Genomic DNA, 18,717 nt, shown 5'->3' on the forward strand with positions numbered 1-18,717 from the left:
CCTCTGTGTGTTACACCCTTCAGCCTTTGGATTTGCTTTTCCCCAGTTTACTTGGCATTAAAGAGTTGATTAATTCCAAAGTAGGAGACAATCTGATGGACAAGGGGGAAATAAAGAATACTGGATGAACATTCCAGACTAGAAGCATACTCGAGATAGTCAATGACTGGGAAAAACTCATGAAGAGATGAACAACAAAAGATAACAAAAGAAAAGTTTAAAATACCAAAGCCATGGAAAGTAGTCTACATAATCTGGCAGCCAAAGGCACCAGTGGCATGACAACTCAACATACATCCCTGATGTTCATGAAGTGGAAGTCAGACAGTGACTTGCTAAGTAATGCCCACTTCTGCTGCAAGTCTCTGGTCCAAGCAATGCAGAGTAACTTCAAAGTTGGATTAGGCTGGCCTTTTCCAGTTGAGTTCTAGCAATCTCCAACTTCAACTTTCTCACAGCCTTTCTGGGTGTCTATTCCAGTTCTTAACCATGCTCACAAGTGTTGTTTGGGCTCATGGGAAGAGACCTCCAGGAGAAGCAATCATCCAGACTGGCCAGCCTTCAGCAAGGGCCTTGCCAGAGGAGGACTGCTCAGGAGAAACTGGCTGCAGATCAAGGGAATCAGAACGACCACTGTGACCACTGGTTCTGAAAAGATCTGTGTCAGAAAAACATACTTAACTTAGCAAGTTCTCAAGGTCCCCAGCAGACAACACCCAAAGACAGCTGCTCCCTGGCTACGGGATGCTCTGCTGGGGGTGCTGCTTTCCAGGCAGGGCCATGGATCAGGGCTCATAGCACTGCCCAGCTCTGCTCTGGTTCAACCTCAGATTTGCAGTTGTAGCACTGAGTGTGGGCAGGTTAAGGGGAACAGTTGTATCAATACAGAGTGAGGGATCCAGCTGGCTCTGGCTGTATTATTCTTGGTCTGAAATGATTGCAAAGCAATCATGAACCTTCTGGTTACCAGGACTTTCAAAGACATGGAAACCCACGGGGGAGGGAAGCAAGGTACAGGGGACACTGACAGCAGATCGGGGTTAAAACAACCAATAAAGTTGTCAGTGAAACAAAAGGGAAATGGGCAACACAGAATTTAGGGGTGATGTTTTCTAAATATGCTACTAAAATACTCTGAATAACTTCTGCTTTCAAGCAGCCTCTTGGCAGATTAAAATGTCCCAGAAGGTTTTATATCCAGCTCCTACAATCTTAAACTAAATATTAGGTGAGAAAAACATGCTTCTAAGGAAAAGTCAAACATAGCCCTTAGTGAAAAACAATGATCAGGAGAACGAACATATTAGGTTTGTTGAATATACAACCAACATCAGTTTTCTTGCCCAAAAAATAAAGCCAAGGGAATAAAATGCAGAGATGAGCAGAATGGAAAAGCTGCAGGAAATTTAGGCAGTCTCCCCCCACTCCACATATTTCCCCAGGCAGGACTCTCACCCTGCCTGGCCTCAGCTAGCAGGCTTGGAGCTTTGCCTTGAATTCCTAAGAGAATTCATTCAATGTCCCCCTCTGCAGCAGGACAGGCTCAAGGTACAATGGGTCTTTTCCATCTGTAACTTCTTGCCCTTGACTTTTATGTGCATCGATTCAAAAGCTGTTTGATTTACTGATGCAGGGGCTGTGAAGAGTCTAGTTTGGTCTAAGGACAGCCTGAGGTTAAAGGCAGCAATGCAATTTCGCCACCCCGCCCATTACAAGAAAATGTTCAGATGTGGATTTACAGTCACGTTCCAGTGAGCCCACACATCATGGCAGGCTGAAATTAGCCTCATTTACACAACGGGATTGTGGAAAAACAGATAAACATCCACTGGAATTGGACAGCCCATGGAAAAAGCTGAGTGGTGTGAGAGCTGGTCCTCAACGCCCCCCTAGAGGGTGTGTAGCTGTGGGTGACAGAGCTGTTTGTCTCCAGATGGAGATACTGCCAGCCAGATGGCAGATGAGGATAGATGAGGCAGTTTCAATGAGACCATAACAGGTGAGGATGAGTGGCATGGAACCTATCAAGGGAGAGCAAGGGAGAATCATATCCTTCAAGTCCAGAGATGGATATGATGACTCTCCAAAGCTGCATTGTAAGAAAGGACTTTGTTTCATGTCCCAGTTCCTCTACTGAGATTGTATAGAAGTGAGAACAAGGTCTCTTGATGCCAAGGCCTGCAAAACCTCACATGCTACTGGGTGAATCTAGCAAATATTACCCTGACCCTGATTGTCAGAGTCATAACCTGGTTACTCCAGCTAGTTCCTCCACTGACTTTTATGGATCCCTCAGCTCCATCTAAGAACAGAGAAACCAAAGCTACGTCTGTGGCGATATCCTGAAACTGATCCTTTGGGCCAGGGTTTTACTAGCAAAGGGAAGCTTGGCTAAAATTAAGACCCAGGTGTGATGAAGAAGAACTCTTGCTATGCTACCTTCCAACTCTTCCAGAGTTCAGCAGCACAGATCAACCTCCTGAAAAAATCTACCATTGCCAGAAAGCAGACACACAGATCTGTTAGCACATTTGTGCTGCTGAAACTGACAGATCTCAGCACTGGATCATGGTAAGATTTGCAACACTGTCATCTTGCAAAGCCTTGGCAGTGCCTTTTAATCCTTGGAAAAGGAGCACTTCAGGCATCAGTTCTTGACTTTGTATTTGAATGTTGTAAAGCCAAAATAACAACGTCTCTTGGAGCACAGGGCATATCCTAAGATGCCCTGGAGCTTTCTTGTCCTACAGACATTGAGTAGCAATCTCCAAATGACAAAACAGAAATAAAACCATATATCCTCATGCTTTGGTGAGCCTCCAATCCAAGCCTGACAGATACCTGGCTATGAGTGTTGCATCTCTCAGATGGCTTAACCCTTGAATAAACAGTGGAAATGTTCTTAGAAGAAGCCTGGTTTTATCTCCTTCCCCCTTTGAATCTAGTTTAAAGCTCTTCCAATGAGTCCTACTAACTCTTCAGAAAAATCATTTTCCCCCTTTAGACATATGTACCTGTCTGTCACCAGCAGACCTAGTGTTGCGTAAAGCAATCTGTGAGCACAAAATCCCCAAATTCTTCAGTGACCTCAGGCCTAGAGCCAGGTATTTGACCTGCTGGTTCTTACTGCTTCTTCCCTTATAATTTCCTATAACTGGAAGCATAGGGAGAACATTGCCTGTTCCCCTGATCCTTTTGATCCCTTAGTCATCCCAAAGCATTGAAATATCTCTTGAATGTTCTTGGACTTCTTGTCGCAAAATCAGTGCTGCTCACCTGAAAAATCAATAATGGACAATATCTGAGGGCCATACCAGGGTGGGAAGTTTTCACTTTTATAACTTGGCCCCAGGGAGGCAGCAGACTTCTCTAAGGAGTGGGTCTGACCTATGTATTGGGCCTTCAGCTCTCTACCAAGGGTTACTCAGTAGCATCCAAGTAAAAGCTTTGAGAGCTTCCTCCAACTGATCAACCTGTAGAATCTGGACAATCTGGACAGCTGAGAAGGACAGTGAGGCTCCATCAGATGCCATTCACTGACCATTTTCAGCAGGGGACAAACCCACTCAGAAAGACTGCCTGCAGCAGGCACATGACTGTGCCAAGAGGTGTTAAGAGAAAGGGGACACACACCAGTTAAAACAGACAATCCAAGTACCTGGAAAGGGGATACAACAGCTTCTGTTACTGCCCACACTTCATATGCTCACTTACTGCTGTCTGGACGTGACAGACACCAGCAGTTTCTGTGGATGCTTGTGGGAGCATGTCCCTCCACAGCAAGAGAGACACTAACCCCATTTCAGCCTGGGCTTGCTCCATATCACACCCAGACAGATCCCATATGGAAAGGAAACAGTTCAGGAGTGAAGCATGGATGGGCTGAATGTCAAAGCATGGGAAATACAGCTTAGGGTAGGTACGTGCAATCCAGGCACATTTTACCCTCTTTGAAACTCACTCTCCCATTGTTATTTAACATCCTGCAGGTTTCAGCCAGAGACTCCCATCCGCGCCCCAAACTGGCCTGGGTATGGCTGGGAAGAAGAAAAGGAGCTTGAAATGAACTGTGGAAAGATTTAAGTGCTCTAACTGCTGTTTTCCAATACAATTTTCCACTTGGGGCAGGGGAAGGAGGAAAGCCTGACAGTAGTTTAGAGCCAGTCACAATTGTGACAGGTTCTTCTTTTCCATTTCCAACCAGCTCACAGGCAGAAGGAGCACTTTAACTTCCATTAATTATCACAGCCTTATTCCAGCCCAGGGTTTCAGAGCAGCAGTGGCAAACTCTTAGGACCTGGTAGGAGCAGGTCCTGCCTCAAATTGTGCTACACTGCTCAGTGCAGTAAAACCCTATAATTCATGGAACCAGGAGCTACTGCAACTCTTCCTAGAGTACCTCAGTTTGCAGCTAAAGGCATCTCCTGTAGGCAGCACCAGTTCTGTCAGAGAAGAGGATCACACAAACAACTTCTTGCACTCCAGACTCTGAGAACAGGTTAACAGCCACTTAACAGATGGATCTCTTGCACACCCAAGCTGTACACACAGAAAAAAAGGAGATTAACAGAGGAGTACATTACTTCTGTCTCCTCCCTGGCTATCAGAGACTCCTGTTGTAACTCTACCACCACGTGAAGTTTATGGCATTTATCAGTACTGATCACTGGATTTGCAGCTTCAAAGTGTGAATGTGGTGTTTAGGGAGATGCAGACAGCTCAAACACAGCCCTCACACAAATGGGGCAAAACTATTAGGAAATATTGCTATGTGGTTTCTCCCACTTTTTGGCTTCATTTGAAACTATCAGTGAACATTATTTAAAAATAGCTGTAACTGAGATGTGCCTGTGCAGGGACTAAGATGTCCTAGCTCAGCATTTCAGCCCATGCTGCCCTGTGTCCCTTTCCGCTCCTCTGCCAACAGGGCTGATCCACTCTCAGTTGGTCTCCCCTGCTGAGACCCAGACCCACTCCCACTCCACCCACTCCCAGCACCTAGCTGCAGGTAGCATCCCTTCATGCTCGCTGATGACAAGATGTGCCATTCTCCCTTCCCCTTTTGATGCCAGACCTTTCCAGAACTTCCCCCTCTGATACTCATGGCTTGCAAACCACTCACAGGTATTCTTGGCAGTGAGTAATGAAAGCAAGGTGATGCTGCTGATGCTGGATGCAGCCAGACCTGCTTCCCAGGGACCCCATAATCACCCCAGCAGACACTGGTGAGCTGTCTTGGGATTCAGGTGCTTCATGGCTCTGAGTGGAGAATGAGCCCAGCCACAAGCTGTACACCTGGAACAGCTGATGCCTCCACCTGTGGCAAATTTAACAGTCTGGAGCAGGTGAGGAGCAAGCCTGTGTGTGCATGGACACATCCAAAAGGAGAAAAGAGGACTGACTATGAATTCGAATTTAGAGTGACTGGGACGTACTGTGCCAGGATGCAGAGGTTCACACAGCAGCTCCACATTCAGATCTGAGTCACACAGGAACCAGCCTGTGGAGCAATTACTGGTGCACAAAAGCTCTTGAGCTGCCACAAAAGAATTGCAAGGAGTTTCTCATCAAAACCCCTTGAAATCTTTATCTTGCCCACTTAGGCTTGGGAGGATACTTCCTTCTGCTAAGACAAGTGAAGCCTCAGCAGAGCATTTGGGATGCTGGAGAGGAAATGCCCAGTGACGTGAATCAGGGGTGAGCAGCAGCTACTGCAGCACAGCAGCAATGACAGCCCTTGACAACATCACCCCATTCCCATGCCAGCACTTGGGACTGCAGGAACTACACTCCATTAAGAACAAGCTGTTCCCCTAATTCAGTCCTCCTGACTCCTCTGTTAAAATATTTTCCTGAAACAGCGCAGGGCTTTGGCTAGCCAAATGCACTTTGACATCAGACTTCAGCCCTCTAGCTGCCAATGCATCATCACTCCCTGCAAGCTCAGCCTGGGCTACTGAGAGCCACAAGGCTAGAGGAAATCCCGAACCACAGCCTGCTCCCAAATCAGGTCTGCAGCACCAATGAGCTCCCCACACTTCAGTAATCCTCCCTGCATCCTCACACACAAATGAGCTTTTTATTCTAGAAACCTCACAGACTACTCTAGGATTGAAAGAGAATTACATTACAGCAAGCACACGCCCAGTTGTTCATTTTGTATGTGCTGACAGTCTCGTTTTGACTCTATTTTCTACGTTCAAGGTGTTAATGGGAGCCCTGATGCATTTCAGAGGGAACATGTACAGATAGAAGACAGATGCATGAGTCTAAAACCTGGCTCCCAGATTTCATATCAAGTGCTGGATTTGTTTATATCCATATGATGCAATCTCCATAAAAGCAATCAACCACCACCAAAAGGAGATGTTTCAATATCTGCACAGCCTTCACGCACTAGGCATTAGGTTTGCTTTTATGATACAGAATAATATAATGGATTTCTTCCACAAGTTCCCAAATGTTGTTATTAAGTGTTGCTTCTCTAATAAAATATGCTGCAACATACAGCAGTACATGACATGGCATTTACACAAGCCTTTTCTCCATATAGGACTTGCTGGCTTTTAAACAAATCTGTCTCTTCTATACACTACAGAAGCACAAGATGAGTAATTATGTTCTCTGCTTAATAATGTTTTTGCACTGGCCAATTTAACAGCTAATCTCCACAAACCTCTGAGATAGTCCCCCAGCAGCTACATTTGCATGTTGTAATCAAGTCTTGCTATTAAATCATACTTTGCAACAATAGCTGAGCTGTCAACGACAAGCAGCAGCTCTCAGCTCTTGCACTGGCACCATGCAGGCGAAAACCCTGGATAAACATGCACAAACCCTCACTGCTCTGCCAGCTAGGAGATCATCCCTTTGCACTTTTGGGAGCTTGGAAATGGCTACACCCATGATGGATCTCAGGACATGCATCCTTTGTCTTGCTCAGCTCTCTGATCAGTCAGCTTGCAAGCTGTTTTCTCCAGGCCTGCCTGCTGCTCTCTGCAGTGATGCAAAGCCAAACTGGTTTGGCTGTGGTGTGCTCTGCCATACTTCTCTGACTGCTTTTTATGGTGTCCTTAAAAATTCAGCATACTGGGTTAAACAGAGAGATTCCTTTGTGGCAAAGGTCTTGCCTTGGCTGCGTGGGCAGACCAGCTTGTGTTGCCATGCTGTGATCAGGGCACTGCACCCTTCAGGGTTCACCACGCTCCTTGAAAATGCCCTGCCCAATTTTCCAGTTTCTTTGCTGTCCTTGTTGATCACAGTGCAGCAAGAAGATGTGGCTGAGAGAAAGGGCAGACCAGAACCAGCTCAGTTAAGTGTCCCTGTTAATGTCATCACAGTTTGGCTGTAGAAGCCTGAATAGCTGGTGTGACACATAGTATTAAACAGATGTTTGATCTTCCTCCACTGGCTTTGACCAGGGACCAATCCCCTGCTCTGCACTTCCCATTTGTCCTCCCAAAACCTCACCCTCAAAGAGACCCACACAAACTCCAGCTTAGCTCAGCACCATATTCCTGGCCCTGTACATTCACTGAAGCAACATGTCCCTTCTCTGCTTTCCTACCTTAGTTTTCTCTCATTGACTATAAATATCCGAGTTACCCAACTATAAATATCTGAGTGACCTGAGTGCATCTGTCAAAGAACAGCACCAAGAGGCAATTCCTCTGAATTCCCTGCAGCAAACATCACTGCTCTGGTCCAGGATGTTACTGGTACCACAAACTCCTGCTCTGAACCAGATTCTGACTCTCTGCAAAATGCTGCAAATGTGCAATAAATAGCAGAGTCCTTTTGAATCCTGCCTTTTGCAGTAGCCTTAACAGAGGCAGAGTTTCAACACAGCAATGTGGATCAGCCCCAGCCTGGCCACACTGATGATGTCTTTCTGTCCTAATGATTCTTCCTACACATTAGCACAACATTTATTTCTGCCTTGCCCTGTTCTTCCCATTTATCCAGAAAACTGACAAGGTCTCCTTCCTTTTAACATGGAAACATAGGGAAAGGAGAATTTCTTGCTGGAATTGGCTCACTCTGTGAAAGTAGACAGATCAATCTAGATTCAATCTGTCTCACTAATTGTTGGAGGCTGGAACTGACCTGGGGATGGCCCAGCTGGGAGTGAGCATATGAGCACAGGCAGCCTACTCCCAGTTTCTCCTGCTTTATGCTGCAAACAAGTCACACCAGACTTCTTTGTGCATGGTGGACCCTGTCTGCTCCTGTTATCTGGACACTTGTACCCCGCCACACATCACCAGGTGGTGCCTGTCTGTCAGCAAGATTGCAAATGAGCACTGAGCTTAAATAAAGCATGAAAAACTCATTAAACTCAGTAAGATGACTGCTCCTCACCTCACTTTAGGTCCTATTTTACCACAAAGTCCTTCACAGGAGTACTTCCAGAGGGGCTAAGCCAGTGTGGTCTTTCTTGAAAGTCTGGACAACTGCATGTGTGGCTGATCACTAAACTGATTATGGTGAGATGAGCAGGGTTTGCATCAACTCTTTTACTACATTAGACTGTTTAACCTGGACTGTCTCAGCAAAATGAGATTATGACAGAGATGCAACATGTACAAGAGCTCTGCCAGGGCTGGTTTTCACCAGGGGATGGTGTGATGAGAAGTTGAGATGTCGGTCTCTGCTCAGCTCAGTGGAGACAGAAAGAAATATCTACAAGCAGCCCAGAGGCAGGCAAGAGCTCTGCTGTACAAGGCAGGAGTGAGCAGTGATCTGATCAGCAAAAGATGTACAGGAACAGTAAATCACTGCTGTGTTCACGTGTCAAAGTTACTGGAGGAGCTAAAAGGCAGAGAGCAAGGAAAGTAGGAGGGGAAGTGGGGGAATCCCACACTGCTCAGCTCACCAGGCCAGTGCCCAGAGTAGTGTGGCCCTGCAGAAGCAGGGAAGCCAGACAAGACCTGAGCCAGGCTACAACCCAGGCTGGGCTTTGCATCTGCCTGTACCTGCCAAATAACATGTGCAGGTAATTGTGCCCACAGCAGCAGAGCTTTGAAGACACTGAGAGCTGAGTGGCAATGATAAAAGTTCACTCGTCTCTATTCCCTCCTGTTTGATGAAGGCAAAATGCTTTATAAATGCTAATAAAAAAGTCCCTGAGGATTCTTGCTCTTTTTAACTCTACAAAAAAGAGTGGTGGAGTAGAAACAGATGATGTGACTTGCCACAGACCATGCAAGGAACAGCCTCTGAGTTGGGAGCTGACCATGGAGCTCCCACCCCACGTGTGGTGAGCTGGTGAGGGGACAGGACATTCCCAGAGGCAGAAAAAGCTTGCAGAACATCTTGGCCAGTAATGAGACTGCTCATTTAAGAGTGCTGCATTTCAGATGAGACAGGTGAAGGACACAAAATTTAAGATATTCAAAGCTGATCTGTGGAATTTCAAACCCGCTTCCATTAAAATTAATGGAAACATTAATGCAAAGTACACTCAGATCCTCAAGCAGGTTCTTTCCAAGATCTTTCCATTAACTTGAAAGGAAGTTGTGCCCAAATCCTCTTACATCGTTGGGAATGTCTGAGACAGGCAAAGTCAGGTTACAAATCCATTAGGCTCCAGGTTGACTAATGCATGGCCAATTGAAAGAGGTAAAAGTGCTAAGCTGTAAAAGGAACCCCATTCGGGGTGACCTTGAGTGAGGAGCTGAGCACGCAAAACATGCATCTGACTTAGATTTCCCTTTTTTCAATGGAGAAGAAGTAGGGAGGTGTGTAGAGAGTGGAATCCATTGCCAGACTGATGTAGCTGCTCTGAACTGTGGAAAAAAAAACATTGAAAAAGCAGCAGGACCAAGAAAAACGCACAGCAGTAGCTGGAAAAATAGAACTGGGACCTTAGTTGCTCAGGAGAGAGTAAGAAGAGATAGTTCCACTCTCACCCTCTAATTTGTGAGGACATAATTTCAATAAGGTCCATGGAATACCCAACTCAGCAGAGTATACAGAGAGAGGAGTGGTGCCAGTGCAAAACTGGTCTTTTACATTAACACAGAGCAATGTGTCAGGGATTTAAAACTGCAAATATTATTTCACCAGCTGATGCCCTGTGCCTGGAGGCCTTCAGGTAGCTACTACTCTATTAACAAAGACTTGCAGGGTCTAAAACATTCCAGAAGTGCATTTGTCCTTGAAAGAGAATTCCCTGTTCTTCTCTTGGCCTGATTTCCCAGTTAATCTCTCCTGCCTTTCAAATGTGTGCTTTATTTCTAATCTGAACGCTTCAGCTTTCAGCCAGTAGCTCTTTATGAGAGAGCAATCCCAGCTGGCTGACAATCCACCCGCTCACTCCAGCTCACACTGCCGATGCCTTGGGGAGCCGAGGTACTCAGTGCTGCTCAGACCACAGAGGTCCTGCCTGTGGCAAACTGAAACCCTCACTCCCTCTGGGCAGACAGCACAGATCCAACAGCAGGATGTCGACCAGGAATGGCAGGTTTATCCCCAAGCAGAGCATCCCTCATCACAGCCAGCTCCAAGTACTCAGGATTTCCTTCATCACCTTCAGTGTTACCCCACTGTCTGTCCCTGCAAGCAACACTCTCCATCCTCAGCTTGTACCCAAAGCACCTCCTGAAAAAGCAAAAGAAGGCAGCACATCCTCTCACCCACTGTCCCAGCATTCCCTGCTTGTAACATCCCAGGGTGGCCAGCAAAACCTGCTAATGGCAGAGAAGTCACTCTGCACTATGCCTATACATTCAATGACACAGAGACTAGGCCAAAACAAGGACTTTTTCCCTAATTGTTAAGAAAAAGATATGCCCAGAAATCCTGCTGGGAGAGGGATAGGGGGGTCTGGTGATTTTTCTAGCCAGATCCCAGCTCAGGAGAGGACTTTCCTTGACATAAAATCAATTCAGCAACTTGGGTTTGGGGTGAAATTGAGAGGTGCTTCTTGTGGAGGGACGATTAATCATTCCTTCTCACGTCAGATCTGTCCTCTCTCATGTCCGTAAGGGCTAATCAGACTCATCTAATTCAGGGGTGCTAAGAAACCCATATCCACAGGTTAGCAATTCTAGTCCAGATATAGCTCACTGCCTTGAGCATTAGTCAGACACATATAGGCCAGGGAAATGGTGCTGAAATGCTGCCGAGGGCTTTCAAACATATTGTTAAACAAATGGATATGTAAACAGATCTCCAGGATGACACATGGAGACAGCATCTCTGACTCAATTACAACTGCAGCTGATTTCCTCACCTACCTGACTGCCACCAAATACCCAGACACCTAGCACTGACACAAGGTTTTACAGCTCCTTCCCAAGCAAACATTGAAAAAAGTAAGATGACAAACTCCTTTGATTCAGTCTAGGGAGAGAAGAGAGGTCCAACGCTCACTGGGATTTAAGAACCCAATTCTTTCTACCTCTTGTGGGTGAGAGCACACACTGACTGCTCTGGAACCCTGCTGAGGATTTAAAGAGAGCTACTGGTCACTGTGGGATACTGTGTAAGTCACCAACGAGAGCTTCAAACATTTGTTTGGAAGGAATAAGGTTATGTTTGAATCCCATGTGCCTGCTCAAGGAGAAGTTGGGTTTCCTTGATCACCTTTTCCATCTGCATCCCCCTCATTGCACTGACACTCCAAGGATCTGGCAGTTACTATTTCTACAGCTCTGATGGACTGGAAACCTATTATTATGTAGCAGGGTGGCAGGAGGAGACAGGTCTGTGTCAAGAAAAGCAGCTATGTACTACCTGGGTAGAGCCTTTTGCAATAGTCCTTTAACCCCAGCTAGGACTGGCCATAGGGGCTCCTCTGGAAGGAAAGAACAACTCTCTGCTCCTCAGAGTCTCAAGTGACAAAGGCTATTTTGCAGCTTATGTCCTGACAGTCTTTGGAGGTGCAAGACAGAAAACCAAGCTCATGCCTTAGGCAGGAAGGGTTACATATCTTTCAAAGTTTTAAAGGTCGACCTCCAGACTTATTCTCCTGGACAATTTACCCTTCACTGAACATTCAATGCCAGAACCAGGAGGACTGGTTTATCTCCATGTAGTGACAGAATAATTCACCAGCTTTGCTGGCCAACTCCAATGCTTACCCTTTGGCAGGTGAAGGGTGAACTTGGCAGGTGAAGAGTACTTGTGTAAAGTTTAGTGTCAACAGTGAAACAAAAAACAACACACAGTATCAAAATAAAAAAATCCAATGTGCTATCTTCTCTTTTTTTTTTCTTTTTTCCTGGTAATTTCATTAATATGAATTTAAAAAATCATAATTTTATTTTGTTTTGAAATCTAAAATGCTGCAAGAAAGCATCTGTTCAAGCCTGTGATGTCAAGGGACATGTACATGGATTTACCCCATGAAATTCCAGTCTACCAGACAAGACAAGCAGGAGAAGATGACACTTTCAGAGACTTCCCTAGTCTTGCAGGTTGAAGTGGGGCAGAGCATGATCACTAACTGGGAAATCAGATGCCATCAGGGGAGTTCCTTTACACTAACAGAAGCAGTGCTGCTTCTCTGGGATGTGTATCATGAAACAACCATGTAATAAGGCAGGTCAGGCACCCAGGGACCGTGTGAGCTGTGCAGCAGCTCCTTGTGCAAACAATCCATTCTGCAAGCCTCAATTTCTCAAAAGGAACAAAACACCTTACGGTAAACCTGCCAGCTCACTGCAGAACAACTAGTCCATGCTAAAGTCCAACGCATGAGCTGTACACCTGGGAAGTATCTCTGAAAGCAAATCAGCAGCTGTGTCAGCTGCTTTACATATTTTCTTCCTAGCACTGCCAGTCAACAGCTCTTCTAGCAAAAAAGAATAAACTCCAAACAATTCTGCTTTGCTCTTTTTCAGAAAAACAAACCCTCCCAAACCCCCACCCATACTCTGTTTACACCAAAACTGCTGCAGTCCTGAATGGGAGCAATAAATGGAGTGAGCTAATGTGTTAGTGACAAATAACCCATTCAAACAATTCCAGTGTAATTATAGGTTGGCTCTCTTGATGCAACACTGGGTACATCACTGCAGATATTACATTCACCTTATGAAAAGACTGCACAGAGGAGCTCGGTTGGTAACCCAAACAGCATTATGCATCATGAGCCTGTCAGCATCAGGAGTACATGCACCCTGACATTTGAAGTCCTGGTGTTTTAAGTGATAATCCAATGTACCAGACATCACTGATCTCTATATAAAAGGGGGCACCCCTTTTCCTTTCAACTGGAGCCGTTTTTCACTTCTCATTCTGAAGAGTTGTGTGGTGCTGCCCGCAAGTGGCTACACTGCACAGCAGCTTGATCTGCAGCACTCTGGGTCCCCAGAGAGAAAAAGTGATCAATACTCCAACGCTGCCTTTGTAAGAGGTCTCTAAGTGCTTCCATGCAAGATGCTGCTCTTCTGGGTTTTGAAATTACTCTGAAGAAAACATGAAAGCCCCCACTGCAAATTCATAATCCTGACACAAACTGCAGCTGCAGCACAGAATTAAAATGAAATTCATTGGCGAGCTGTAAGCTGGTCTATCAGCAAAGGTGGAATCTGGGATGTGGGGAAGAGACCTCAAAAACAGACTAAAACGTGGACACTGAGGGAGCAGGAAAACCATATTAGAAAAGTACCAGGTGGGGACAAGAATGCATCATGCTTGACAGGGATTTACACCTCCCCGGTGGGTCTGGGATGGCAGAGACTCCAAGCACTGCATCATCTGAGAAAGGTAATCAGAGAGTCTTGGGTGGGGAGACAAAGGCATTTGAAGGGTTAGACTTGCTGTGGGTAACTGGGCAGAGTCAAGGAGGTTTCCAGAGAAGCATCTGGATAGTGATGGTGAGTGCAGAGAACAGATTGCATTTTCTCTTTCTTGGATACAGGCAAAAGACACTCGACTTCTCGCAATTAATTTATTCCATGGGGATCTCAAATTGGCTTTGGACACAGACTGGAAGAAGTCTGTCATGCTGAGCCATAACCTTTATGGATCTCATCCCTCCTGCTGCCTGGAAGTCCACAGGAACAGGATCAGTTAGGCTGGGCTTCAGAGTGGAGAAGCCAGCACTTCCTCAGCACAGCCTGTATGACATTCCTGGAGCAGGGACTTGGTGAGTGCATGTTGTAAGATAGGGTTCATGAGCCATGGTGGATGTGAACGAACTTGATGGTCTTTTACTGCCTGGCTGGGTTTTGCAATTGGATCCAGTGCAGGATCAGAGAAATCCAGCCTGTGTCGAGCGGCAGTGAAAGAAAGTCAGTCCCACTGTCAACACCTGACATGTGCCATGTCAACACCTGACAGGATATCTGCCATCTGGCAGGGCTGTCCCCTCCTTGATGTCACTGCTCTAGGGCCATCTGAAGGTTGACAGTATGTTCCTGTTCCAAGTGTCACCCAGCAACCATCACTGTCTGTCTCTGTGTCACAGCACAGTGCTCCCCTCGCAGGACAGCATCCCACAGAGTTCAGAGCACCAGCCTGGGGCTCTGTCCATTACACTGACTGATCTCCATTCGGGAGAATTTAAGCAACACAGCTTAAAAATGAGAAAGCACACTGCTTGCTTCTGTCAGGTCAAGCCACTTCCTCTGGGGCAAGGAAGGACTGACAGCCTGGGAAGGAGACTGGTATCCCAGGGGAAGAAAATGCCTAAGTCTGAGCAGGAGGAAGAGGAGAAGTGATGTCCCCTGGTCTCACCCCTGTGACCGCAGGGGCAGTGACAGCCCCGCTCCTCCATACAGCTCCAAGTTGCCACTGGGACTATCAAGTGCCACTGGATACCCTATCTATTCTAGCAAGGGTTGGAAGGGCAGGGCAAGCAGCTGGCTGCTCAGCACCTCTTCTGCTCTCAATCCAAGGCTTCCTAGACTTCCAAGGTTCCGCTGAGTCCAGTCCACCCAAAGTGCTTGGCATCCAGGGTGCAAGAGTGGAGCAGGGAGTGCTGTGCCCATGAATATTCCTGCAGACAGGCAGGCAGGCAGGCAACAGAAAGCTGACAGGAGCAGCAACATTTCCTTGAAAGGATTTTATCATTTTAAAGGGAACAAATTCCAATTGATTGCTCTTTTAAGAGCCTGCATGGTACTTGCACTTCTAGCCTAAGCAATAGAAATTTTAATTGCTCTAGTAATTACACTTTCAGCAACGCTGCAGTCCTTTGTTCTCCAAGTGGGAGACCAATATCCGCTGTTCTCCGGTGGCCCCGTCTGGCTGCAGCTTGGAACAGCATTTGCCACTTGGAGGGGAAGGGACATTCCTTCAGTGACCAGGGTGACACCAAGCCCTGACATGCAGTGACCAGGGTGACACCAAGCCTTGACATGCACAGCCTGGCTCACACAGATCTCTGTGGCAGTGGGTGTGCTCCCCAGGTTGGAATGGGTTTCTGCCAGCCAGAATCACCTCAGCTTCCTCCTGTTAAAGCTGCTGCTCAAGAGTTTCACACACCTGCATGCCTGCCATAAGTCTTTCCCTGCTCCAGGGAAAGACACAGGTATTTCCCAGGTCTGATGCTTTGCTGAGGGCACTGGGCTCTGGGGTGCACATTTCCAGTGTTTCCCATGCATGAGCTTGCAGTGTGTCACCGGTATTTCTTCTCTGGGCTATAAATGGTTCTAAAATACAATGCGGATGCCAAGGTTATGTTGCTTTAGCTTCTGGCTACATCTTTAGGAGGCAGAAGAGCTGTTACCCTCTGAGTCCTGATGGATACTGTCAAAGCCTGACTACACTTGGGAGAACACAAGCCCTACAAGTTACCCTGGAAAATTACTGTAAGGAAGAACTATTTTGACAAGTGCCATGTTACTGTATGGACATCAGATTAACCCTAGGACAGGCACAGTGCTTGAGAAGAACAGTCTCCTTGGCTGAGCAGGAGCCACATCTGGTGCTTTCCAACACTATTCAAATTTAAAGTTCTTGTTGCTAACAAAGCTGCAGCACATATGAGCTCCCCCAATATCACCCAGGGTACAACTAGAACCAAGCACATGTTCAGCTCAAGGGCATTTTACCTGCAAGAATGAGTCAGCCACAGCACAGACCTTCACGCTTCAGTTCACCAGCCAAGGACTGTTGGAAGTGTTGGGCTGCACACACAGGGTTTAGGGGGATAAGCGTGTGTGCCAACCTAGCAAAGCTCTCCCTGAGAAATGGGATCCTGCTCTCCCCAGGTTGGTCAAGTAAGCTATGAAATACAAAGTACAGGGGACTGCACAGAGGTGTAATTGCAGTTTGTATCCGTCAGGCACACACAAAGTCTGGATTTACTTGTAATTGCACTCATCCTATCCACAGCATATTTTTTCAAGCCATGATCCTGGCTGGCATGGCCCAGGGTGGCTCAGCTCCCATGCTTGCCAGAAACACAGGATGCAGCCATACATCTCTCAATCAACAGCTGTTAACATGACACAGCTACTTTGTCACACACTGAGCTTCTCACAGCTAATAGCAAGGTTTCCAAGAGGAACTGCTACTGGCCTTAGCACTTTTAACAAAATAGTTCTACTCATGTCCCTGGAGTTTCCTCAAACAATGGCAGAAAACACCCACTGGAGCCTGGGGAGAGGAGGGTCTATGGCAGAAAGACTACAGCTGCTGATTTTTGAGATATACATCACACAATTAGAAACATTGGTCTATAAACATCCTTAACAAAGCCCAGCAGGTCTGGGGGGTTTCTTTTCCTCACTGTCCATTGTGTGCCACTGCCTTTAAAACCCTCAAAAACAAATACTCTTCCCTTGTTGTTTTATGATTTGGTGCTGAGCTGCACGTTGCCCTGTGAGCTTGGTGGTGCTGGAGGTACTAACTCTGCTCATACAAGGCTCTGAGATACTTGGGATGGGACCACGTACCACATGCTAATCACTCATCCACAGCCACAAATGATCTCCTTTCTTGTTTAAATATTAAGATTTCTCAGCTAAGACACTGCTTTGTGCTTTTGGAGATGTCCCTCTTCTTTGCTGGGACTGCTCTTGTTGGCATTTCTGAGCAGATCTAATTACAGACTGTTCTGTTCATTGACAATTTCATATGCTCCAGTTTTTTAGGTTAACTTGAATAACTGGCAAGAAGCAGAACTACATGGGTGGAGTAACAGGCCATGGATTTATGACATGCTGGTATTCAGAGCGAACACAGAAATATCCTGAACTCTGCTGCTGCTGTCAATTTGATAATGAGAATGTGATTTGAAATAAAAACATCTTGGGTGCCAATTCACTACAGCAGCTAGCAAAAATAGACAGAATACCTAGAAATAGAGGACTCGGTGCTCCAAACACATCCAAAGCTTGAATATTATATAGTATCTTACAAAAACAAAGCACGTGGCTGCACTGGGGCTACGGGTACCGTAAAGGCCACTCAGTGAACCCAGCAGGAGCTTTAGCAGAGAGAATGGGCTGCTGGGTGGGTCTAGCTAAGCATAGGTGAGGGCTCTGCTTCTCTGCAGCCTTTGGGTGCTTTCCCCCAGGCCATGCTCCCAGAATCTGCAAACACTCCTGGGCAAAGCCAGGCAAAGTACCTCTGTCAGAGCCTGAGGTACCCAAGGCCTTTTAGACCAATAAAAGCAGCTTTTAAAAGCTAAAGGAAAAAAAAAAAAAAAAAAAAGGCTGCAGAGCCTCCCGCATTTTAAAGAATCTGGCCTTTACAGGAGCTGTTCCCAGTTTCAGGTCAAGCCTGAGGCCTTCTTTAATCTACTTTTAAGTGGGATAAGCAGTTGTGATCCCTTTTTCAGAAGGCAGAGCAGTCTCCATTCGCTGCACCTTCCCATGTTTGCTGTGTGTAATCTCCCACAGGACTTACCTGTTGCTGTCCCGGTACTGATAGATATAACAGCCCTGAGGCATCCCACTCTCCTGGTCCAAGGTAAACGAGAGCTTCATCTGCACAGAGAAGGGGTGTGGGACAATGCAGAGAGAGAGAGAGAGAGAGAGAGAGAGAAGGGGGGGGGGGGGGGGGGGGGGGGAGAGAAAAAAAGGAACATTTTAGGGTCTCAGTCATTACAGCAACTTCAAGCAAGGCTTGTGGGAGAAAGCTTAACTCACCAAGGCTGACACGCAAACACCGTGGCCTGGAACATACTGTGGGGTTCCAAACCTCAGGGAAAAGTCACATGCATTGCAGAAACCTCTTGCTTTTTCCACCCTTTGTTACTATAAAGTGTTCGTGGTTCCTCTGAAATGCACGGGTCGTAACAGCTCACCCCTCCAAACCCACCCACACACACCACCCTTCACCAAAGCGATTGCGGTTCCCCTCAGACACTAAAGAAATGAGTTTCTCCATCGGCAGCTGTAGTTCCCACGAGTCTTTCTCTGAAAACTTTCCCGGCTCCATCTCGTTCCTCCAGTGCATTAGAACAGAGGAGAAACCACAGAGGGAAAGGTGACAGATTTTTCCTTCTGTGCAGAGTTATTAAAGAGCTGTTAGAAGGGTTTGCAGTTTGGATCCGCCTTCAGCAGCAGGCTATGATGGGACCTGGAAGCTGCTTTCGTTGCAGCTCCAGGAAGGCATTCAGCAAGGGTTTTTGGATTTCAAACACAGCTTGTTTTATTAAGGGGGAAAAATTAATCCTCTTTCAACAAGCAACAGAATGGTTCTGTGAAGAAACTTTTTTGCTGGAAATGTCTTCAGTGATTTTATACACTGAACTGCCTAGAAAACTGCACAGAACTGAGTTCAGCAATAGCCCTGCACATCCAAGCAGCTCCT

At 46.5% G+C, this 18,717-nt stretch overlaps 1 protein-coding gene across 3 annotated transcripts in view; it reads right to left on the bottom strand.

The window, feature by feature from the left end:
* DIS3L2 (DIS3 like 3'-5' exoribonuclease 2) overlaps positions 1-18,717 on the bottom strand; it is a 181,322-nt gene that overhangs the window by 19,494 nt on the left and 143,111 nt on the right. For all 3 annotated transcript variants that reach the window (XM_083868743.1, XM_083868744.1, XM_083868742.1), the window contains one exon: positions 17,809-17,888. In XM_083868743.1, coding sequence (XP_083724869.1) covers positions 17,809-17,888 — 80 coding nt within the window. The remainder of the gene's footprint in view (positions 1-17,808; positions 17,889-18,717) is intronic.

Source organism: Zosterops lateralis (genome assembly GCF_965231275.1).
Source record: "Zosterops lateralis genome assembly, chromosome: 10".
Taxonomy (NCBI): Eukaryota; Metazoa; Chordata; class Aves; order Passeriformes; family Zosteropidae; genus Zosterops; species Zosterops lateralis.